Here is a 24570-nt window from a genome sequence, read left to right as displayed (position 1 = left end):
CTGTTACAACAGGGGCCCATCTGGCCCGTATTAAATTAATCCTTGTGATGTAATCCCAAAACAGCACTGCTTCCAGTGAGAGACAGACAATCCTCTACCTGACCACAGACGGAGGGATTTCTTCCCTCCTTCTCATCCTCCTCCTGCTCCTCCTCCTCTTCTTCTTCTATTGTCTACTGACATCAGCAAAAAGGCAAAGGAGGCCACACAGTGATTTCACAGTTGGATCAATTCATCAACAACAATCACGCTGCTCATACCAGCAAAAATAATACAGAGTGTTAGTTGGGTTGCGAGAAAGTATTAAACAGTTTGCTGGTGTTTTTGCTTCCGTCCAAATAAACCTCTTCACAGGAACTGCAAGTCACAGGAAGTGTGGGAAGCGCTGCTTGCACACGCCGTCGATGCACAGCGAGAGATGGTGTGTCATGTGTATGTGTAGCCCCAAATGGCGTAAGCTGCTTAACTACGCGTTTATGTTGTTTCTTTACTTGCAGTCTTGCCTGTTGGGTTTGTCTGTGGAGCTACTTGCAACTTCTCGTAAATCCCCAGGTTGCAATCAAACCAATAAACGCTGAGAGAGGGAAGTGTGCGTTCTTTAATCTCCCAGCAGGTACTGTGCAACGTGTGGTTCACTGGCAAGATGTCGACATCGACCACAGTAAACATCTTTACTTTGTCAGGTGGCATGTTTTATAGTTTTAAACTACATTTAATTTAACGGTGTGTGTGTGAATACAAAGCCAAAACCAGATCTCTTCATCTCAACCAGTATTTTGATAACATTCTCTGGACATTTAAGACCTCGATCTGTGAAGATGGAGATGATGAAAGAGTGGCGATTATACAAGGCTCAAGCAGCCATGATGGAATTATTTTGTAAAAAGTAGTCAAATTGGAAACAAAAAACTGCCAAAATTATAAAGGTTTATGAAAAGTTTATTTCCCAGAGAAATCGTTGGTGTGCTTCGATTGAGAATATTAAACTTAATGTAAATAGAAATGCGGAGGCCGAGAAGTAATTCCCTTGTTCACTTTCACTATGAACCTGGACAGGAAGTTGTACATCCTCAAATCCTATTGATGGCCATTAAGGTGGATTGAAGGAAGAGATAAAGTTTCAGATATTGTTTAAAGTCCTCAATACAATATAAACACAGTCAAAATGTATTGATTAATTATGTTGAACACTAAACAAATCAAAGCAGCATTAAACACTAGTGTCATGTTGTGCATTTGATTCTTTTCATTTACTTCTGAAACCTGGACAAAAATATGATGCAAGTCAATGTTAGAAATCTGCTAAATTCCGGAAAAGCCTACCGAGGCTTTTCCAGATTAAAGCTATATATATATATATATATATATATATATATATATATATATACACACACACACATTAAAGCTTTCACTCTTGATCCTGTTCTACATTTGTCTGCACGTCTTTCCATATGCATTAGCATGGAGTGTTTTACAGTGGTTGCTTTATGAATTTGGGGGAATAACAATGCTCCACTTTATTTAATACGTGCAAAAAAGCACCGTGCTCGTGGGTAAAATGAAATCCCTCTGACAACAAAAGAATATAACAATAATAATCACATCCGTTGCATGTGTTGACATTATGTAACCAACAGAGAGGAATGTCATAATCAGCCTCTCCTTTACTGACTGCGTTTAAAGAGACAGAGAGGGTGTAAGTAAGGGGGTTGGGTGGTGGTGGTAGCCGTGAAACCTTATTAAAACTTTTTGAAAGTAACTTTTTGATTTTGAAAGTATGTTCAGTTCAGTAGTACAGTATGCCGAGTCGCCGCGTGCGTGTACCTTTCTGAGGTCTTGTGGGCAGCTGAGGACTTCGGCGTGTTCAAGACACATTCACAATTCGCCTACGAGTTACAGCATGGTGCAGTGATGCACACATCATTAATCACCAACTCTTCATTCATCAGAAATCCATAATCAAACGCTCAGATTTCTTTACTTTTCAGTGAATTAATCAAAATGTCCCTTCAACAACAATGCAGAGGCTGACACATAAATGTTGTTGTTGCAGTGACTCATGTCGCCCACAACATATTCACAATTTTTAAAAAAAAAGGTAGAAAGGCGATGCAAAAAGATTAATCAAATCTGAAAGAAACAAGCCCCACCTCTGCAGAGATGCGTCTGTTCCCTCTGTTCCGCAGACAAACACCCGTGGGTGACTGTACCTCATCAGAGGAAGTCCCAGACGCCTGGTCGCTTTCCCCGTCCGACCCCATCTTCAGGTTCTCATGGACGATATCTGGAGTAGAGAAAGACGGGGAAATCGGGAAAGAGGTTGAGTTTGACAGATGAAGCAGGTCTGTGGAAACAAATCAGGGCTCAACGCCGGCTGATGACTTATACTCTTGACACCTTTATGAGCCCCTCTGTTCTTATAAATCGTCTGGCTCTGTCAGGTAGGTGTGTATATGCGAAGAGTTACACAAGAAGTATATTGGGTTTAATAAGTCTGACTGATAGATTTAATTAATTTCATTGCCACGGGGCCTTACAAGACAAACTCATACATCATGATCACTCTGTAATCTTCCCTTGCCTAAACAAACTCTGGTTCATTGATATAAAGCACATTTCCATTTCCTCCAGGCTTCATGTTTATATTAGGGAGTGTTGTGAATATTGTAAATGTTGTATCTGGGATAGAAAGCTACGCTGATGGTTTGCTGGAAGTGTCCAAAGTCATTATTTTTAGGCTCATGTTTTAACAATTGGCTTATTGTGAGACTGAATGCAACACTGGAGCGATTGTACTGATATGATATTTATGTGTATGTCTGTAACATACGCCTCAAGCTGTGGTTTGTTTGAGCACATAATATATCTGTGTGTGTGTGTGTGTGTGTGTGTGTGTGTGTAGGCTCAGCTGACTGTAGAAATAAATGGGAAATACAAGGATTTCCCATTTATTCTACATTCTGGATATTCTCCATGTGGACTTTTATAAAAGCAGCTTTCATCCAAATTTAATTAAATCTTAAAGTGTGTGTTTGTGTGTGTGTTTGTGTGTGTGCGTGTGCGGGTGCGTGTGTGTGTGTGTCTCACCGAGACGACTGCCGTTGCGAGGCATGACCATGAGAGAGCCCAGGCCTCCTCCGACGGCGCTCTGGGGCCGTCGCAGCGGCGGCTTTTTAAATGAGCCTGCGTATTGGTGGAGGAAGGAGTGGACACTGTGGGCCGACGGAGGACGACCATTCCTCACTATCGGCTCTGCAGAAGAAGAAACATATTGTTTTATTATAAGGAAAAAAAAACTCGTAATCTACTGATGGATTAAAAGTGCATGTCAAATCGGTTAACTGCTGTGACTAACTAAGATAGTCAAATACATGCTGAATGAATACAATTCCACATAAAGCATGTTTCCAAAAAACAACCTTGAACAAGAATACCGAATCATCTTTTTCACAGGTTTAAAAACAGAGAAACAAATGTGGAACCGAGTGAGAAACAAAGCAAACGGGCTGTTTGAGAAGAGATAACTGTGCCAACGTCCATGAAAAAAAGAGAAACAGATAGAAACTGTGAATAATAAAAGCAAAGGATTGATGAAAGAAAAATAATCATTGTTACAATAGATTGACATGAAATTACACAGTAGATTGAGTACTGTACATAAAAAATGTAGGGTATTGCAATATGTTACATAAGCATGATCATTTGTGATATTGTTACAGTTTTAGCACACCTGAAAACATCCTAAAAATACACAATGCAGCTTAAACATAACAATACTTGCTGGCGATACAAAATAAACTTGGGATTTGGTGCAGTTTAACGGGCTTTGATTTTTCCAGAATATCAAATTGAAACCAAGGATACTTCATAGTTAACCGAGCTAGGGCAGTTACAATGTGGTCTGTTCTCTCCTCCAGTGGGACCTGCATACTGTAAATAGCCAATTTAAAAAGTAGGGGAAGAAACTCTAGGACGTAAACAAAACGGCTTGTAGTGTCAGCAGCAGTGCATTTTGGCCGGAGGGTCTAAAACTGCCTCACAGAGGAGCATTTGTCTAAATGCAAGAATGGAGCTGACAGAGGTGAAAGATTTATAATGTACAGAGCAGGAATAACTAAAACACCAACTGTGGAAGTGGGGAGAATGTGGAGCCCCAGAGAAGCTGTTTCGCAGACCTCAGACAGTGATACTACAGGACTTGTGCAACAAGTGCAGGGAAAATTAGGACGAAACAACACACACACACACACACACACACACACACACACACACACACTTTTATTAACGGACAAATGTATTCTCATATAGATTACGTTGGAAGTGTTGATGGTCGACGGTCATAATAAAATAATATGATTTTTATCTTTTTCATTGAGTTAGAATTACATAGCCAACACTATGTCTACGTCACAGTAATCTTTCTGGCTTCAATGTGTATTTGTTTTGGGCTGTAAAAAAGATGACTGAATGTACTCCACATCACAGCAAGCCTTCCCACACCCGATTAGATAAATACACCCCCGACTGGGCTGTCAACAACCATTGACTCCGATTTTCAAGCTCGAAAAAACAAGGCGATTATTCTGTCAAATTTATCTTGAACATAATAAAATCCAGGGAAGGAAATAAGACATGTAGTTGCAGAGTCATGACTCATTTCGTATCAGCAATGCCTAATATTAAAATACTGAACAAGATTTGAGAGGTTTGGGTGAAGCAATCCAGTCATCATACCCCCCCCCTCCGCCGTGCCCATTGCTTTCCCATTTGTCTGGCTTCTAGTCTCCAGGGTCACATTTTTAGACTTAAATCTCATTGGCAAAATTAAGCTTGCATGGTTCAGAGCATTGTGGGCCTTGTTAAGCTAAAAAAAAAAAAAAAAAGATTTGACCACAAACAGTTTTGTAAGCACAGATTTCAAAACTATGGAACATTTGGCGTGACCTATATTACAAGCCATGTCAACAATTTGATATTTTTCCTTTCTAAACCAATGAGGGCTTTCCTAGATTTTCTACGAAAACAGACAAAACACCCCATGTAACATCCAGGCCCTTATGCCACCTCTCTTATCTCCCTGCAGCTGCTGATATGCTGGCCTGAGTTATAAGTGTTACATAATCAGATCAGGGCCAGAACGCTTTCCCCAATCACAGAGTTCAGATCAGATCACATCTCATCTGGCTACTCCATTCTGTCTCCTCTCCACCCTACTTACTGTCAGACAGCTAACCCCCACGCGAATGCACGCGCGCACACACACACACACACACACACACACACACACACACACACACACACACACACACACACACACACACACACACACACACACACACACACACACACACACACACACACACACACACACACACACACACACACACACACACACACACACACACACACACACACACACACACACACACACAGTTAATCACTATACAAAAAGCTCTTTACAAAGCCCAGTTAGTTCTCAGGGGGGGAGACTTGGACGATCTGATTAATTGAAGAAGTGGAGAGAATGAAAAAAAACTTTCCAATTGGACAAAAGACAACACAGGACAACTGATGACAGGACTGAAAGAGGCTTTGGGGTGGGAGGACCTCTGGGGGGCCAAAAGAGAGGAAGAAGAGTTGAAAGATTTAAAAATGCACCAAGATGCCTGGCTGGTTTCACCAAGCCATCCAAGTTGCCGTGGTAATGTCATGGGAACTCTAGAATGATTCCAGATCCTGAGCACCATGGCAACGATGCGGTAGCACACCGAGTCATGCTCCCTCCCTCGCTCCCTGCAGATTTTGTGAATATCAGCAGAGATAAGCTGATGTGCCACTATGCTTTTATTATGACGCCTTTGAGGCCACAACCTTCGGTAGCATCCAGATGAACGAGGTGACGAACTACAGTATCTACGACTGTGCAGTCTGCAGTAACATAAATAAAGAGTAATGTAAATATCACATTATTTCTGTATATAATCAATGTTGCGGGAGGGGCAGTTAGAGCTTATTCAAGGCTTCAACATACATGAAAGCTTCAAGACAGTTTGGATTGTGTGGGGTACTTATCCATAGTGGTGTTTTAAAGGGGTGAGATCGGATTCCCACAACAACCCAAACCAATCGAGGCAGCGGTAGAAAAAGCAAGGCGTGTGTTATATATTCTAGATATAGCATAACCTTGTTTATTTTTAGGTGGCTAAAATACATTTTGCTGCTGTCCCTGTCCACAACGGTACATTGCTTCACTTCTGTTTCTCCAAACTGGGGGCGTGCAGACCTTCATCTACTGGAAGTTATACAGTTAAGTACCTCATACAACCAGTCTTCAAAGAAACCAACTATCCCTTTAAGGAAAAAAGTAAACCACAACTTCCAAGTGGCATTTCAGTAAGAAACGTCCACTCATCGAGCTTAAAATTCTGTCGGATTATCACCAACTGCAACTGGTGCGTAGATTAGACTTTGCAGAAACCTGATAACATATTCAGTAGTTTAACTCAGTCGGCTTTCAGATTATGATAAGTGTTGGATAATAATTGGATTTGGCTTTGGATAAATGTAAAAGAAGTCCATTTAAATAGAGCAGTCAAATCCCATTGCAGACATGCAACTTCATTAAGTAAACGTGGTAGAAATTTAACAACTCAGTCTGGTGTTTGAATCAAAAAAGGTTATTCAACTGGAGTAAACATTTTTAAATCCTTTACTGATGTAACATGTCTGAGCACTTTCCTTTTTTCGTATCATTTTCCACCTCACCTCTGTTCTCCAGCAGCACCCGCGCTCCCTTTATGTAACCAAGAGCCATGATAATCCAAAATAATCGTCTTTACATAAGAAACTGAAGTTGTAGATGTTAAGTATACAATCCTCCATCATTAAATGTCTTATTTTGTATTGCAATACCTCCTGTATATACATTTCAAATCAACGGCGGCTGCGGTGCACAGTACAGCCACGCACACAAATCATGTCGTCGGTGTGGAAGTTCTTCAGCCTTCAGAGTGAAGAAGACATAAAAGATATAATATACAGTGCAATAAATATCAAGTTGGATTTTATTTGTCCGTTAACTTGAAGTACTTTTATTTTGAGATTTGTTTAAGTGATGGAAGGTCCTGTAACTTGGTGCAGTTTTGGAGAAAATGTGAGAGAAAGAAAATCTGAATCAGCAGGTCACACTTTAATAAAAATCTGAATCGGCCAAGAAATTCGGTGCGTCTCTACTATATATCGCCATTAAACCCTAAACAAATGCCAAAAGAAATGCTTAAACAGATAAATGAAGCCAGCTGAAAAGCGCTAATGGTGCAGAGGAATGACAACGCATTGGCTCTTGTAGTATTCAGAGCAGCCATTTGTCAAATTGATAGAAAGAAAAGATAAAAGTAATGCTCATAACATATATAACACCGCCTGTAACATTATCTTGCGTTATTATGTTGAAGAACATTGAGAAATCTACAAATCATTCAACAGGGAGGTGAACAATACTTCTGGATACAGCGACTCTTCCCGTTCTGCCACTCGATACCATATAAAGTACCGCATAAACTCTCACAAACTGCTCCTAAAACTCACCGCTGTCCTTCAGGCCGTTCTCCTCGATGGTCATCTGCTCTGCCAGCTCAGACAGCGACTCGTCGATGGTGTGGCTGCCTCGTAACGTCTGAGACAAACGCCGCTTGAACCGCTTCATCTTCTCCATGGAGCTCTCGGGAAGGGGAGGCCTGAGGATGACAAATGTGAGCAGTGGTTGTGACCCATGTTACACAATGATATGAATAGATACAGCTTGTTATGTTGTTCTTAACAAAAGACTCCTCTACCACCACTATCTGGGAGCTGTATTGTTGTCGCAGGCCTTGGCATTTCATAGACAAAACTGTACTGTAAACTGCCTTTGGAAAAGAATACACCTCATCCGCCTGCAGCCATGTTTCGCAATTCAAGAGTCAAACTGAAATTAAAGACGTTGTTGAATCACCATGCAGGTATCTTACTGGACGAACAACGACAAGGACAACTCAGACGTTAATTATGACTCAGCTCATTGAGGCACATTACTTCACATTCCTCCTCCTGGGAAAACATGACAAGTTGGTGAGAGATTCCTACGGGTGAGTTTGGAGTACGGTCCCCGGCTTACCGGACTGTAAAAGCAAATCCTAAACCAGGGGGATTTGCTCCTGAATGGAGCAGGACTAGCCTGGGCCGCATCGAGTCCACATCACACATTCCAGCTGCATTTACTGTGTACATGAGAGCAACCGATTGTGAGAGCTAGAGACAGTGTGTGTGTGTGTGTGTGAGAATCAGCCAGAGAATCTGTGAGGAGATCAAAATCAAGATATTTAGGAATGTTTGGAAGGAGCAGATTACAAGCAGCCTCTCCCTGTGACCTAACTGTAGAGATCATGACTCCACTCCGACTGCAGATACGAACAAGTGTCTGTCTGTCTGTGACGGTGATGAGTAAATCCAGACATGAACACATAGTAGTCGATCCCCTCAGGGCTCGCTGCCTGGCAGCTATTCCCTACCGACAGCCGTGTGTCTCCCAAATATCACTCACAACCGGATTCATGTCCAGAGAACATTTTACTCAGACGACCAGAGACAAATAATGAGAACGTGGTAGTGGATCAGGGAACGGCTGAAACTAAAGCTGCCGTCTTAAGTGTTGATGCTATGAGTCATCAGTTAAATGTTAGGCTCAGTCTTGAAACAATACTAACACGGCTATACGTACAGTTTTTGCTAGTTGTAATTTTTCCCTGACGAAGAAATTTCAATGTAAGCCGTGGGGACGAAATCCAAAATCCTCATTATGTGGAAAGTAATACATTAAAGGTTCGGTGAAAGGAAATATGAGGCTTTAGCGGGGATTTCAAGTGATTCAAAAGGGGATTTGTCACTGCGGTGGCAATTTTTTTTTAAACTATAAAGCTAAATATTTTGACAACGTTGACCCATTTGATTTGTGTAATCTCATTACTATTATCTACGGCTACGCTTTAGAACGTAATTCTTCACAGAACAAGTGAACGAGGGCTGTTTGCCATCACGTCACGTTCATTGGAATAGCAGTGGGATCTCTTCTTAACTAGTATGGAAAGAAAAAAAACTAACTAAGTCACCAAAAGCAGCTGCGTAGTAAATATCAGCATGTGAATATATAATGTTGTTTAAGACAGACTTGAAAAACTGCATACCAATCATTTAAGAAGCCATGGTTTTAAATGAAATTAGTCAGTTTCATTGAGGACGAGAGCAGGACAGACGACAACATTACATGAACAAAGGCGACTCTTATCAATATGAGTTCATCTGTTGGTTATTTCTTCTTTTAGCAGTTAAGTCTAAAATTTAAAAAACAAGTAAAAAAAGGGCCTTTTAAGTTCCATGAGTCCAGGGTCATGTCTCCAAATTGTTTGTTTTATCCAAAAATATTCAATTTACAACAATAACAAAGAATGTCTGGCATTTGTGCTTGATAACTGAATTGAATGAGTAACATATTGTTGTCGATTATTGCAGTGGAGATTGAGAGAAGCATCAGACCAAACAAGTCCAAAATCACGAGTGGGGAACAAGTCCAAAATCACGGCAACAGTGGCAGCAAAGCAGTGAAGGAAACACGGCGCCTCGATTTTAAAACTTTGAGAAGAGATAGACGATTCAGAAGCTACATAGCCTATTTTTCGGCCGACAAACTGGAAGTTAGAGGCCGGTTTAAAAAGTTTGGACGTAGAGTTTCAAGATCTCAAGTGGGCTTCAGGCCGAAGCAAACTGGGACAGTGCAAAGACGAAATATTAAACGGTATATCGTGAGCACCTAAACTACACAAGGAAACGTTATATTTTCACAGCTTCTGATAGCAGTGGGGAAACTTGAATACCTAAAAACCAAATTCCGGGAATATTCAAAGTTGGAAACTTTCCACGGGAATTAACGGGAATATACGGGAATTAACGGGAATAAACTGGAAATGTTGGGGTAATTTAACTGTATTTACCTTGTCATAAGCAGACATGCATGCAAACATTTATAATAAAACTTTTAAAAATGACATTTTTGACATTTTGTGAGTAGAACTTTATTCCTTCATCGAACAACAGAAACATGAACGTTGAATACAAAAGGTGTATTCCCTATGATCACCACCTCCCAACCCAATTTTTTATTTTTGTGTTTTTCCCTTAATCCTTTCAGGTCTAAATGCTTTCTTCCTGGACCTCATCAACGTCCTCCTCACTGCTGTAAAAAGTTAGTCTACTGTATACAAATAAACTTAAAATGAACATGGCTTCAGTTTACCAAGTAATCAATATGCTAGGTAATGACAAACAGTGTTGGGAACGTTCACTTTCTACATGAACTAGTTCAGTTCATAGTTCACATATTTTAAAATGAACTAGTTCAGTTCATAGTTCATCATTCAAAATGTTGAACTAAGTTCACAGCTCCAAAAAATGAACTTGTTCAGTTATTTTTTTCAATATGTTGGGAGCTATAATTGAAATCTCTATCTGTCTGCAATACCGCTCTTGGCCTCTACGCAACTCGGCGCTCTCACACTTGGCAGGCATAGGGCTGAAACATTCAGACGCAACACTGATGACACAAAGACGTTCAAAAACGTTTATGTTTCTGGCAGACATTGTTCCCAACCAGCTGCATTCAGGGTCCAGCTGAGCTAGGCGTGCATAGTCTTGTTCTCAACTACATTTAAGTTCCCTGTTATATGCTTTTGCAAATAAACCCGAGACAAAATTCCCGTGGAAATTTTCGAGAAACTTTCCGGTGACACTAAAATGATCCAGGGGCGGGGTCCAGTTGTTCAGTGGTTTCGGATAAGTAATTGCTTCCTGGTTCAATTCTGTCCGGTGATCTTTGTCACAACATCATATAGAGCAAATCTACCGAGTTGTACGTACAATGGATGGAGCGCTCTTCTCCAATTCAGACCGGTAAGAATATTTATTTTACACAATCATCTTGTCTTGCCTACGTTCATACACGCTGCCCTACAGCGCTCTCAGCTAAGCAACAATCTATCTAATTATTCCAGGATCCGAGATGAGGCAGAATGTCAACTCGACTGTCATAACAGCTTCACATCGGTCTGCTTCATGACACATCAGCTCCAGCATGGGTAAGCAGTCTGTCGTCTCCCTGACAACTCACTGCGTTACCCACTCTCCTGCTGCAACATGCGCTACATAGAATACAGAGAGTACACTCATTATGCCGATGGATTTTATTTATTTTTTTACCACTATTGAAGGGTGCCCTGAAAGAGACAACTTCATCAGAGATCACAGTGACCGGTTCCTGTCCTTCTTCCCACAGCGACACAATTAGTCGATAGCCGTGGTTCCACTCAATTGTCAAGCAAACTTTTAGCAAACTTTTTTTAAATGGAAGACAGGCACATTTCATTCAGCTGGTTTTGAGCAAATAAACTAGGCTACAGCGCAGCTTCGTCAGGAGTTGGAGCCATAAGCTATGTTTTAGAACTGGCTGTAATCTGCCAGTAAACAGAGTAGAAGAATAAGGAGGTTACAAACCGAAAAACTAACTAAGTCGCCCTGGGCATCGAACCCGTGATGGAAAGTGGTGAGAGGTCTGAATGTGTTTCAATTGGGCAAGTTATGATTGATCTTTCGTGTCAACTATCATTGGCCATGTGTCATGCTGTCTGGAGACGAAGACAAGGATCCTCACGTTATGGGAATATCCAGTAAGGCGACGACGTAGAAACAGCAGATCAGTCAATTGAGTTAAATGTTTGCTACGTCACAACTAATTCATCAAAGAAGTTTCTATACCTCATTTAGAACCTTAACATTTTTTACGACAAAGGCAAGCAAGTTTTAAAGTGTTTTTTACCCAATTGAGGCGGTTTCATCGAATTTGGCCATTTACGAACAGCGTTGTGATACTTCAAAATGTGCATTTATGTGAATGGAAACACTTTTGTAAATATTATAAATGGCTTCAGTCATTAAAATAAATAAAAAATGGCAAATATGGGCTTGTTTCAGCTTAATAAAACATGATGTGTTGCTTTTCTCTGTTTTTTTATCATTGTAAATAGCATCATACTTTGGTTTTGGACTTTTTGTTTGACCAATTAGTCATTCGAAGTCACCTCAGGATCTAGGAACTTGAAATAGATATTTCACGCTATTTTGTGGATCTTTAATAAAAAACACAATCATTAGTTGTAGCCCTGATATTATTCTAGGCAAAGAAAAAAAAGTATGTTATGTTAAACTCAAGGATTATCTGGCACCAAAATTGGGATAAATGGAGAGGCCATTCCCTGTTTTATTTGCAGTAAATCTGTCTCAAGTTTCCATGGTGATATGCAGAATCCCCTGTGAATTTATGAATGTGTAAGAGGGAGCACATTAACATCTCAGAAATAAACAGGATTTGACCTACTATCCTGCATACTTTGTGGTTACAAATCACTTTGAGTGTTCAACGGAAAGTTAATAGAGCAGTAGAGAGGAGGTAAAGAGAAGGGGGAACCGTCTACTGTACACCCGTATCCGCTGGCCCACCTTCCTGCTATGGGATCGAGTGTGGAGCTTTGGACATGATCCCTGTTCCGAGCCTTATCCCTGCTCCCCTAAGTAGGCCGGTCTGAGGTCTGAGCTCCAGATCTGCTGGGGAAGTGGCCATGGAGCAGGAGGGGGGTGGGGGGGGGGGTGGGGGGGGGTCGTCCAAGGTCCGTGATTCTAGATTTGTTTCCACAGCAACCCTACTGCTTTTTCCATGTTGAAAATGCAGAGCACGACAGGAGACTGCATGCATGCTGATTTTCCGTCTCCCTCATCTCACAACCTATAGCAACCCCAACACCCCCTCTTCTACTGAAGCTCCCCCCACCCTCGACCCTGGTGACCACTTCTGCATTTGTATCCCCTAAACCAGCCATCAAAACCCAACATTAAACAAAACTCGCCTCACTGGCAAACTGACATCTCCTGCTATATATTAAATTGCATTTACCACCTCTGGTTTCCTGGCAGTTCAGTCCGCAGGAGGCAGCGGGGGGAGGGGGGGGGGATGCAGGGAAACGAGAGAGAGGAGGAGCATTCTGGATGCTGCAGTGGTGACAATACACATATACTTCGTATGGATTCTTTCCTTTTCCCCACTGCAACCGCGAGCAGACAGCGACTGTGCTGGTGATAAACAGAGGGCCACTAAAAGTGTAAGAGTTCCTGCTGTGAGGAACCCCCAACCCCCACGGCAGCCCTGTAATACCAGACTAATGCTCAACAAGCCACAATCACCACAGAAGTCTGTGCCAGATGAACCAATCGCATTCACAGCCACTATCATTGCCACAGGGTGCCTGCTGTACTGGGCCAGCCATAGGAACAGGAAAAGAAAGGTCGCAACCTCTCCGTGACCCCCCCCACAGGGTTCAGTAAACCGCCTAACGTCACTGCCTTCAGGAGAACGGGGATCCTAGAAAATGTCTGCCTCTCCTCCCCTGACTGCTTTCGCACACTGAAGACGACAAAGAACAAGTGTGACTGTTGGCATGATTCACGGGGTGAGCTCAGCCTTTGCTTTTCTAAAGAGCAGCCTTTTCTCATCCTGGCCAAGACAATGAGGACATGAGTGAAGGAGCTGGCTCCATTATGGAGGCCTAACATAAAGGCTGCATTGTGCACAGTAAAAACAAAGTAGGCTTTTTTTCAGGGGACGCGGGAGGTAGTTTGTGTGCTACGTGGTGCTGAGCTGAGCATGACAACCAGGCCTGCCGGTTTGTCATGCTCATGCTTCCCCCACGCACTGTAGCAGGTGAGGATTTAATTTATCAGTAAGATGTGTTTGACTTAACCAAACGCAGGTTCATGAAAAAAAAAGTTGCATCAAGTTGTTGTCTTTTCTTTGCTCTTTTCCGTCCTCAATTACATGCAAACGCTTTCCCCACACTGCCTTCACACTCACCTGTGTTCGCAGGGCTGGTTGGTGCTGATAGACAGGTCTGTGCTTGTGCGTGTGTGTGTGTGTGTGTGTGTGTGTGCGTGTGTGCGCATGGGAAATACAACAGAAGCCAGAGTTAGTGGCCGAAGGAGGAGACCAGGCCAAACCAGTGACGCACACAGGCACAGATCTCAGACAAGATTCAACACTAGCTGATTAACACTGCTGCCATGGTTACGGCTGCTTGAGTGACAGGTCTGCTCCTCTCTAAGCCTTTTCTGTGGCCCAATGCCGCCAGCAGTCAAGCAGCCGATGACCAAGTTCAATATTGCTGCTTGTAGCTGCAGTTAAATAGTTTTCTGAAACATAAAGACAATTTGTAGACTCAATCATGTCAGCAATTGCTTTGAAATGTTCTTGATTAATATATATAGGCTCAGATATTCACACAATATAATTATACAGAGAATTATCTTTACAAAAATGTGATTAATTGCTCTTCATAAATGTGGCATGAATAACTACGACTTTAAAATGAAACACATCATTCATATGTAAATGATACATCTAAAGCGCCACTCACACTTCAACTGATAACACAGTTTATGAATGGGATGAAAGGACTGCATGAATCGTGACAGATAAGCCTTGTGGACCCAGCTGAGATCAACAGATAGGGCCTGATAGCATCTGGTTGGCGGCAGACGTGTGTCACTCCAACGTAAAACATGTCTCCCCTTTTCTGTCCACTCTAATTCTTCAAAAAAAACTCCATCACAAGGTTTGTGGTTAGAATCCTTTGTGGAGGTCAAATAAAACAACCCTGAAAGTGTTTTGGCTGAAAGGATTTTAGATGTTTATGTCTCACCATTAATATGCATTTAAATATGTTGATAGCCTTCATTCAAGATAAAAAAAGGCAGCATGATTATCGCTGACTCCTGTCTGACTCATTACGGAGATAATAGCCCAGGCGTGGACTCATCTGAGCTCAAGTTAAGTCACCTGGCGTCCGTTTGTAAGCAGAGCATTAGCATCAGAGAGAGCGACAATTAGCCTCCCCTCCCCGCTCGTCTGCACTCATCGATGCCACAGCAGGTCCGGATAGCCTTTGATGGCTGTTAAAAGGCAACAGGCCAAGCTGCTATCTAACTAAGGGCAGACGGCAGTACGAGGTTATCAGAATATCAGTTTCACTATCAAACTGCAAACACAAAATGCTCCCAGTAGCCTTTGTAGTCCTTTCAGACAGCCTGCATGCCAAGAACAGGTATGTGCCGGAGAAATTCACTGTAACTGACTTTTTTATTTGTCTGTGTGTCTTCATTATTTTATAAATTTGGTGATAAATCTATCAACTTATTGATTAATTGAGCTCTAAATTACTTTAACTTATAAAATAGAGCAAATGGTCACCTTTTAGTGCTTTAAACCAGCAAACGTTTGGGATTTTAGCTTTCATGGATTGTCCACTTTTGAATAAAGAATAAATTATTGTGTTATCGTGCTCCTTCTTTCCCCGCTTGTGAGTGGTGAGAAACTCACTAAGCTTTGAATTAAATAGAAAATGCATAATGTCCTTAATAAGCAACTTGTTTTTAGCCAAACATTGTTCTACTTTCTCAATCCCTGATTAGACCACTGAGCCTGTTTTTTTAATTTTAAACCAGCTAATTAAAAGAACAAACACATGGATTTAACGTGGTCTTTTATTAAACCAGTGAGAACTTAATTATGAACAACTCAGCACATCTCAAATATGTGAAGCTATGCTGGCTGTAATTATGTTGGTTTGGATGGTGTGTGTGTGTGTGTGTGCGTGCGTGCGTGTGCGTCCAACTAAAGACCAGACAAGTGTTCAGATAGCTCCTGCAAATCCTGCCAAGAGGGACGGGAAAAAGGCAATATTTGTCCCTCACCTGTTTCAGACATTAATACTTCAGATCACCACCCAGATATGTGATGTGAAGTATTACACGATAACTCGATCAAACAGGTTCTAAGCCAGCTGGCTCATTGGCTGCAGTGGGGTCCAGACACTCCAAGATTCAGACTGAGATAGAGAATTGGTGGATGGCGGCCAAACTTGCACGCCGCAGCATTTGTCTTGAGGTGCGACTGCATGCGAGGGGCCGGAGCTGCATGCCGGTGCCAGAGTTCTTGTTTTAATGCAGCAAAGAAAAGAGGAAGAGTTTGTGTTCATGGCTATCTATAGACAGGAGCGGTGCCTGTGACATAGCAGCTGCTCCCCAGTGAGCGGTGACACATTAACCTTCAGCCAGCTGTCTTGGACTGCCGCTTAAACATGTGCACACAAACACACTCAGATCTCACATTTGAATAAGAAAAACATTGTAAAATTAATTAAAAATCAAAAAGTATATGAAGTTTTGTTTGAAAGCCTTCTGTGTATAATTAGATGTCCAAAAGTAGCGAACGAATCTCTTGCAAAAACACATCTATTATTGTGTATGCTCTCAGACACACACACACACACACCCACATACTGGACCATCATCTGATCTGCACTGGAACTCCAGGGATCAGCACCGCATGGCTACAGCTGTTTCACAGCGGGTCGGGTTACACCGACACCACCGCCCCCAAAGCCCTCACCAAGGGAACGACCCCAGTCAAACCAACACACACAGGGACAGCATACCCCAACAGCTCCCTGCCCTCCTGCAGGTAACAGGCTCAACACGAGGTATTTTCGGCCACATAAACAAAAATCTACACGCCTCCTGAAGCTTCTGAATGATGCACATCTTTCAAGGAAGCTCAGCAGTCAAAACGAAAGCTGCTCACAGGAAATGCGAGAAAGTGCTTCGGCAACTCTTTCATTCAGCAAAACAATATAAATTGGAGAAAGTGACAGGTAGGACTGGTGGGTATTGAACCACAGCGCTTTTCTGGGGTACTTACCACAATGTTTCCATAGAACAGTATCAAAAGCATTAAAGGCTATATTTGATGTCATGTTTTGTTTGTTTACTTTATTATACATGGGTTTTGCACCCATTTTACTGGACTATCCGGAACAGGTGGTGGAGAGGAGGACACGGAAGAAATTGTCCATATTGGATAAGCCGGACCACCCTCTCCACCACCTACTGCAGGGACAGCGGAGGTCAGCGGAGCACTTTCTCCAACAGACTGCTTCAGCTCCGCTGTCACAAGAACAGATACAGGAGAACATTCTTGCCAACTGCTATTAGACTTTATAATAAATCACCTCTGGCCAGATCCGCCTCAGACTGAATCAACATCAATAAACCTTGCACCACTTTCACTTTGTATACTTTATACACACTTATATACGTTGTATATACTCTTTTCTTTTCATTTTCTTTGTTATTTAATTTTCTTAAATTGAATATGTCCTGCTCTGCTATTTTATTGTATTGTATTGTAAATATTGTAACCTTGCTGCTGCTACAAACAAATTTCCTCCTAGGGATGAATAAAGTATATGCCTATCTGTCTATATATCTTGTTTTCTTTCTTGATCTTCTGTTTCTTACTTAAAGCCTGATTTGAAACTCGGTACACTACTATTAAATGTTATTTGTCTGGCTCTTTAGAAAAACACTGATCTTCTTTAAAATATGTTTGGGGTATCTGTACTAAAACTTGTTATACAGGGAGATAATTCTACATCACCAATTACTGACTGAGCAAAAATGCACTGGTCCTAACTTCTCAAATGTTAACTTTTTATAGTTTTCTTGGTCCTCTGTAATTGTAAACGGAATATTTGGCATTTCGGATTATTGATCAGAAAAAAACTGGCTTAGGGGAATTCTGATGGCCATTTCCCAGTATTATTATAACAATGAATCAATAAGCAAAACAATCTATATTAATAATAATCATCATTATTATTAGCTAATCATTATGTTCTCTTCTGAGCATGCTATAATTAAAAGCTAAAACAAAAAGTATTTAAAAATTCATGTTTTACACATGAGAATAGTGTAACATTTACCGAGTTAGTCGACAACCAAAGAACAATAAATGTGGCAATAAATATGTAACCACATAGGCTCCTGGGTGTATTCACACCAAATGAACTTCCTCATGAGTGTTTCCATCCCTCCCTCACCCCAACCCCCTCAGCCACAACAATGATGTCTTCCTTTTCGACATCCTGCTAACTTCGCGTCCATCTCTCACCCACACACACATGCAGCTCACCACCAGCCAGGTCAGGAAGAAGACATACGAACAGGCTTTCACTGAAAGCTGCCTCTCGGGGGTGAGATTCTTGGAATCTCTCTCAAACTGTTTCCCCTGCAGGCTCCCGTCTGCTGATCCTTGCCTTCCCACAAACAGCTGAGACGGCTTAAAGCAGTTAATACTGACTGTGTGTGCGAGATCAGAGTATAGTCTGCACGATGCTTCCAAATAGTTTGAGGGAAGAAGAAGAAAAAAATGTGACCATAAAGACAGTCCACCTCTGAAATGTGGGTCAGTGGATGTTTAGGTGGCAACAAAGCAAGACGATACATGCAGACCTCCCTTTTTTTTTTTTACAACTAAACCGTGACACAATTTAGTGACAACTAAACAGCCGAGCTCTGTATGCAACAACAAAATGTTTCCCAGCGAGGGCAGACACGATGAAGCGTTAACCAGTCTGAACTTACTTCGCCATTCATTTATGCTGCGTGCAGCTCACCTCGCAGTTAGTTTTTTTTTTTTTTTCGTTAAACGCGGCCATTCACCTGCGAATGGGACAAACAGAGTCGCTCGCACAACAACCGGCCGCGTTCACGCCGAAAGGGGCAGTGAAGTAAACATTGTTAAGCCCGACGTATGTCAACGCAGTGCGGTGTGAATGTGTCTCGTGCCACCGGGACGGTCCAACCGTCGGTAAATTCACAGAAACTACCCCGAAAATGTGATTGACTCTCACCAGAAACGATGAACGTTGCTCCGACCGGAGTCCCCGACCTCGGAGCTTCTTCTCAGGCCGGATGCCGTCTTTCCCTCCGAGCGTGAAAAAAAAAGAAAAAGAAAAGACTGCTGGTTCTTCTTCTTTGTGGTTTCCGTGTGGCGGTAGTACTTTCTGCTCTTCAATGTCGCTTATATCCGCGGTGTTGTTACGTTCAGCAGCATGGCTAGTTTTGTTAAGGCTTTAAAGTTTCACTCCCGGTAGAAAATAGGAAGCGCTGTTGTCCTCTTTTTCGACCATGGCAGTGTGCGAGACGATGGTGATTACTGGTTGATCTGAGTGTGTCCTTCTCTGCCTGCTGACGCCGCCTGCCGCCACACAGCCGTGTCATCAAAATGTCAGCGGGGAAACAGCGCCCCCTAACTGTCGAGGCTGGAAACTGCAGCGAGACTGTCAGAGTGGCCCCACAGTGGCCCCTAGTGGAGGAAATGCTGCACAAAAAACAGCGTTCAAATCTTAATTAAAGTCACAGTATCAATGTACAATTTTGTGGTACTTGTATGCTACATTCATTAAATTGTTGATACTTTAAACGTACTGTTACTTTAGATTAATAGTAAGAAATATAAACCAACAAATACAATGTATTATGTCCAGGTTTCAGATCGGGATAAATTACCCCTTAATGCACTCTGTTTATTGATTTTAATTTGTAGCTTTTTAATTGTAATTTTTGTACTTTTATTTGTATTTGTATTTTTATATGTCTATGTTTATTGTTATGCACCTTTCACTGAGTCAAATTCCTTGTATGTGCAACGTACTTGGCCAATAAATGATTCTGATTCTAATTCTAATTCTGATTCTAATTTTGATTCTGATTCTGATTCTAATATATGTTATTCTGAAATGGATCATTTTGCATAATATTTGCTAAACGGTTCTCAAAGACAGTTCACTTCGTACTTTTACATCCCACCAAATTGTATTTAACCTGTTAACTAACAAACCCCAAAAACACAATGTGACTCACATGCTGTTGAATTAAATGTCCTATTTCACTATAAGTATGATTTTCCCTCCTACATATTTTCCTTGCTTACCGGAACAAACATAAAACTCATATTCTGAAACCTTCCCTCCAGTTTCTTCTCACTTCCCTGAGCAACAATCCCTCTACCTCGGATTGCTCCAAAAAAACAATATAAACATTCCGTTTTTTCTGGGGCACGGACAGAATTCAGATGGGAGAAGAAAAAAAACTCAAGCATACAGAAAGTCGAATACTTTCTGGCAGGACTTTCTGCAAGAAGCAGAGGGAGCAGCCTTATTTAGGGGCCTCTTTAAGCTGCATCTGCAAAGGAGACATTTGGCAAGAAAAACCCAGCTCCAGGTCATTTTCTTCCCCCAGAAGTGTTTTTTTTGGCCTCTCATCTATTTCTCATTTCTCTAGTAAATGTGGGTATTAACTGCAAGTGGGGCATATTCAGCCTGTAGTGTAATTTATACAGTGAGGCCAATACGTTTCCCCCTCTATGACTAAAGAAACAAGCCCTCACAGGTTAATGAAATCATCAGCAGCGTCCTGTCACTTGGAAACCCTCCTTGCTGTTTTCTGGATTCAGCCTCTTATTAGATCTCCACCGACTCTCCCTCCCTCTCCTCTGACAAGCTGTCAATATTCCTGCAGGCTCCCACCCAACCTCTCACATACTCACTTCTCCCTCCTGGTCTTCCACGTTACCCATATCTCTCAACAAATTCAGACACCGAGCTGAAGATGTCCTGGACATATGCGACCCTGCTGGCTCTCCTCACTGTGCTTCTGGCACTTTCCTGTGAGTTCGATGCAGAATAATGGGTGTGATGTTTTTGCTTTCTTTGTGTGCATAGAGCTTATAATACACGTGTTTTGATCTAGAGCCTTCACGTTTTGTCCTAGGGTCTCCAGAGGCCGGGTTTGCAGCTGTGCCCGGCAGCACAGGCAGCGCTAAAGATCCACAAGGTGAGGAGCTGCATCAGCTGCTTCTCTTCTTCATCCCCCTCTCTTCATCCCTTTATGTTGTGAGCTGACCCTCCACCTGCTCCCCACTGCAGGTCCGCTGAAAAAGATCTTCATGAAGGAGGCAGACGCCTCAAACTTCTTCAGAAGGCGCAGCAGACGGGGTGCAAAGTCTCAGGATGAGATTAACGGTGAGTTCACTCACTGGGTTTGTTTGTTTGAACTGAGGTGCTGTGTGTGGTTGTGTGTTTGTGGTAGTTGTTGGCAACTGTGTCTTATTACCCAGGTTGGCAGCACAGGTTTACTCATACTAATTTCTCCAGTGTAGTGACACGATGGAAGTCATTACGTTGCAACCGAATAGGTGATAATATTAATAACAATTCATTATAAAACCATCTGTCCTTCGAAATAATTCCTTTTAATTGTCAGCATTTAATATTTGAAATATAAACTTTACTCACTGTAATCACTTTATTATAAGTGAATATTATTATTTAAAAAGTGATCAACACTGTGTGCATGGGATTCTTTGGTTTGCACAGTCAAGAGTGTTTCCTTCATACCTGTCTTTAAAACTGTACAATGTGGCAAAACATTGCAATTGTAACCCGTTAAAAAATGAAATAAATGCTGCTAATGACCTCCGATAAACCCAGCAAAGGTTTACATACTTGAGAAATGTCATAGAAATTAGTGCAATTTTCTTAAAACAAGATAGGAGAGGGCAAACTGCTGCACTAGCATTAACAATATTTGATTCTAGAAAAGGTTATTTTATCTGAATGTTGAACTAATGTAAATGAGACATCTATTTTCTCCTTTTGCTACTGAGATGGATGAAAGATATATATTTAATTTGAATGAACAGTGAGCGGACATGTTAACAACAATCTGAATGTTTTTATGGCAGCCAGCAGCTGTGAACCCTTTTGTGAACCTGACCAGAGACAACCTCAGGCCCACATCAGCTCTGCCTCCTCTGCTGGATGCTCCAGAAGGAGCCACAGGGCAGCATGGAGCTCACACACACACACACACACACACACACACACACACACACACACACACATCGCACAAGTAAATCAGTGAATATTCTCCTTACAAGTGTTGTGAAAATTCACATACTGTACAATGTTTGACATTCTCGAGTGATTTAACGGCACTGTTATGTGCAGTTCTGCCAACAGGAAGGTGAGAGCACACACCGAGACCGATGCTCTGAACTAGAGTTGTGTAACACGCCGTGAGGTCTGTGTGTGTGTGTAACAACAAGACACTTTGTGCAGTTAAAAGCTGGGGTAAAGTGAACACAAAGCGGTAAACACAGTGAAAAGACTGAGATGGACTGAGAGTGAGTGGGTGAGCAGTTGGCTCACTGCTCAATGTGGAATGTGCCGACACACGGGCAGAAAGGGGTCAGAGAAAATAACCAGTTAAAAAAGTGAGTAGTGCTCCCTTTGAAGAGCCATAATGACATAAAAGAAGAACAATTCGCTGGCAGGCGGATGAAATTTGCGAAGGAGAATATTTGATGAATGTATTGCATTTGTAAGCAAAGTATTGACCTGACAACGTCGATGCCGGACTCTAAATGCTGCTGTTTGACCTTTTGTGAGAGTTGGTGAGCCATAAGAAGCAGGTCTGCTGTGGTGTGTCAGGTGAAGAGAATGATGGAGGATTTACGCTGCTGTGCAAAAGTAAAATAATATGTTGTTGCCCTCATCCGAAGGTCATCGGTAAATCATTAAAACATCAAAACTCCGGTTTAAAATAATAAACTCTGTAACACAAAACGAAGTGACAGCTCCGAATGCAGGCACTGACTTGTGCTGGGAATCCAGTTAAAAGGTCAAAGGTTGTGACCTTGCTTTGGAAAGGTTAGCATGGCTATCCCAAACCTCTTATCTCAGCTAATGGCTCTTCTAATGTTGCAGCAGTCAGTGTGTGAGTTTCACTGGCAACAACATGACAGATGAGTATTATAATGTGCTCACTTCTGTGAGTCTATATTAGTACCAACGTGGAAGCAGATCCAAAGTGGAACCCGTCCTAATTTAAGAGACTGAAATGTTGCAAAATACTCAGTGGATTTTTCAATTGTCACAATGTTTGTGAGTTTTGTATAAAAATGGATCTTTATGGTTATTTTTGGATCTGAAAAAAAGACTTGTTAGACTTCTTTGGCCCCTTTGGGTCCAGGTTGTTGTGTTCTTGAGCTACTGTGAGTCACAGCTTCACCACAAAGACCAGCTTTACAAGCAAAAAGTAGCATTTGTTCAGCTACAGTGATTCATTTCTGTGGTAGGTTGTAGTTTTCAGATATCAAACCGTCACTGTGTTGAGAGTGTGTGTGTGTTTGTACTTGTAGATGAGCTTTCCATTCAGGAAGTTAGCTGCTTTCATAGAAAATGTATTTAGTAATTTCAAATCATCAGATCGTCTTCATGGATTACGATGACAACAAAACAAAAACAAATAAAAAAAATACTTAGTCGAAGATGTTTATCCTTCTCACACTCAGTTAAAGCATCATCATGCTTCTCCTCTGTGCCTGCAGCTGAGCAGAGGCAAATTCTGGCTGCAGATGAGCGGAAGAGAGAGTTTCACGAGGAGAAGAGGAACGAATTTGAGAGCTTCGCTGAAGAGGAGCATGATGGTATACCCGATGTAGCTGAGAGGGAGGATTTAATTCAATCCGCTAGCTCATTCATCCACAAAAATTTCTCATAATCTTCCCAGAACAAGACGAGAGGAGCAGAGAGAGCACCGAGCAGTGGAGGGAGTTTCGCTACGACGGGATGCATCCTCCTCAGGAGTAAAACCGTCAGTCCCGTGAGAGAGGAGAGAGGTGATGCTGTGAGTGCTTAAAGAAACATCTTGAACTACACAACGAGGCCACTCTCCACTGAGTCGTGACATTTATATAGTAGAGATATCAGCTGTGAGACTTTCAGCTTGTTTTTCACCCTTGAGTTGTTCACATTGACTTGTACCTCACTGATGTATGTGTAAGTAACAGTAATAGTAATAATTGCAAACACCTTTTTTTCCTTTTCTTTTGACCTATTGAATTAAAACACAATATGTAGATATAGTTGAAGTGCCTTTATCTTTGCAACAAACTGGGCTTGCACATTTTGACACAGTTCAGAAATGGCCATGAACCGTTGTCATTACTCATAAGGGATGTCTTATATGTAATGGGTTAGGGGAAAAAAAACAAAAAAATTAAGTCAATTTAATATTATAGTGGACTGAGACAAATGTAAACTGCAGGATTTGCTAAAAAATAAATAAAGTAATTCACAGCATGTTGCCCTGAATAGTGAAGTTATTCGTGTTTAGGATTATTTAGAGCCCATAAAGATATCTGTTGGAGCAAACTGTTATATAAGTCCAATTACAGAAATCCAAACAGACTTGTTCAGGATTATGGAGGGATAGTGCTGCATAAAGAGTTCTGTCAACACCAATCATAATTATAGAGCAGATGGAAATCCGTTGTGTTTAACAGCTGTGGTCTCTAAATCCTGACCACACTAATGCATCATTTTCTGTAGCAGACACGTTCAAAATCATGTTTATAAGCAATTCTAATAAAAGTCATTAAGTATCGAGATAGTAAAACAATATTAAGTAGGCCTGGGTAAAATAGATGTGCAATGATTTTATGCTACCAGAAGTGTGAATATACAGTTTTGACCA

General features: G+C 41.6%; 2 protein-coding genes across 2 annotated transcripts in view; one reads left to right on the top strand and one right to left on the bottom strand.

Annotated features, from left to right (window-relative positions):
• The window catches only part of LOC117732812 (cyclin-dependent kinase 17-like), a 29127-nt gene extending 9871 nt beyond the window's left edge, over positions 1-19256 (bottom strand). The window contains exons 1-4 of the mRNA XM_034535998.1: positions 18882-19256; positions 7588-7736; positions 3088-3252; positions 2151-2284 (exon numbers count right to left, since the gene is read on the bottom strand). Of these exons, the coding sequence (XP_034391889.1) occupies positions 2151-2284; positions 3088-3252; positions 7588-7714 (426 nt within the window). The 5' untranslated portion in view covers positions 7715-7736; positions 18882-19256. The remainder of the gene's footprint in view (positions 1-2150; positions 2285-3087; positions 3253-7587; positions 7737-18881) is intronic.
• Positions 19257-20630: 1374 nt separating this feature from the next.
• ucmab (upper zone of growth plate and cartilage matrix associated b) lies at positions 20631-24531 on the top strand. Its single transcript, XM_034535372.1, has 5 exons — positions 20631-20698; positions 20803-20865; positions 20958-21053; positions 23423-23521; positions 23605-24531. The coding sequence occupies exons 1-5, from the start codon at positions 20641-20643 to the stop codon at positions 23682-23684; spliced, it is 396 nt and encodes a 131-aa protein (XP_034391263.1). The 5' UTR covers positions 20631-20640; the 3' UTR covers positions 23685-24531.
• Positions 24532-24570: the final 39 nt, after the last annotated feature.

The sequence above is a fragment of the Cyclopterus lumpus genome, chromosome 6 (genome assembly GCF_009769545.1).
Source record: "Cyclopterus lumpus isolate fCycLum1 chromosome 6, fCycLum1.pri, whole genome shotgun sequence".
NCBI classification, from domain to species: Eukaryota; Metazoa; Chordata; class Actinopteri; order Perciformes; family Cyclopteridae; genus Cyclopterus; species Cyclopterus lumpus.
Note: the sequence above shows the minus strand (reverse complement) of the source record. Positions and strands in the feature narration are given on the sequence as shown.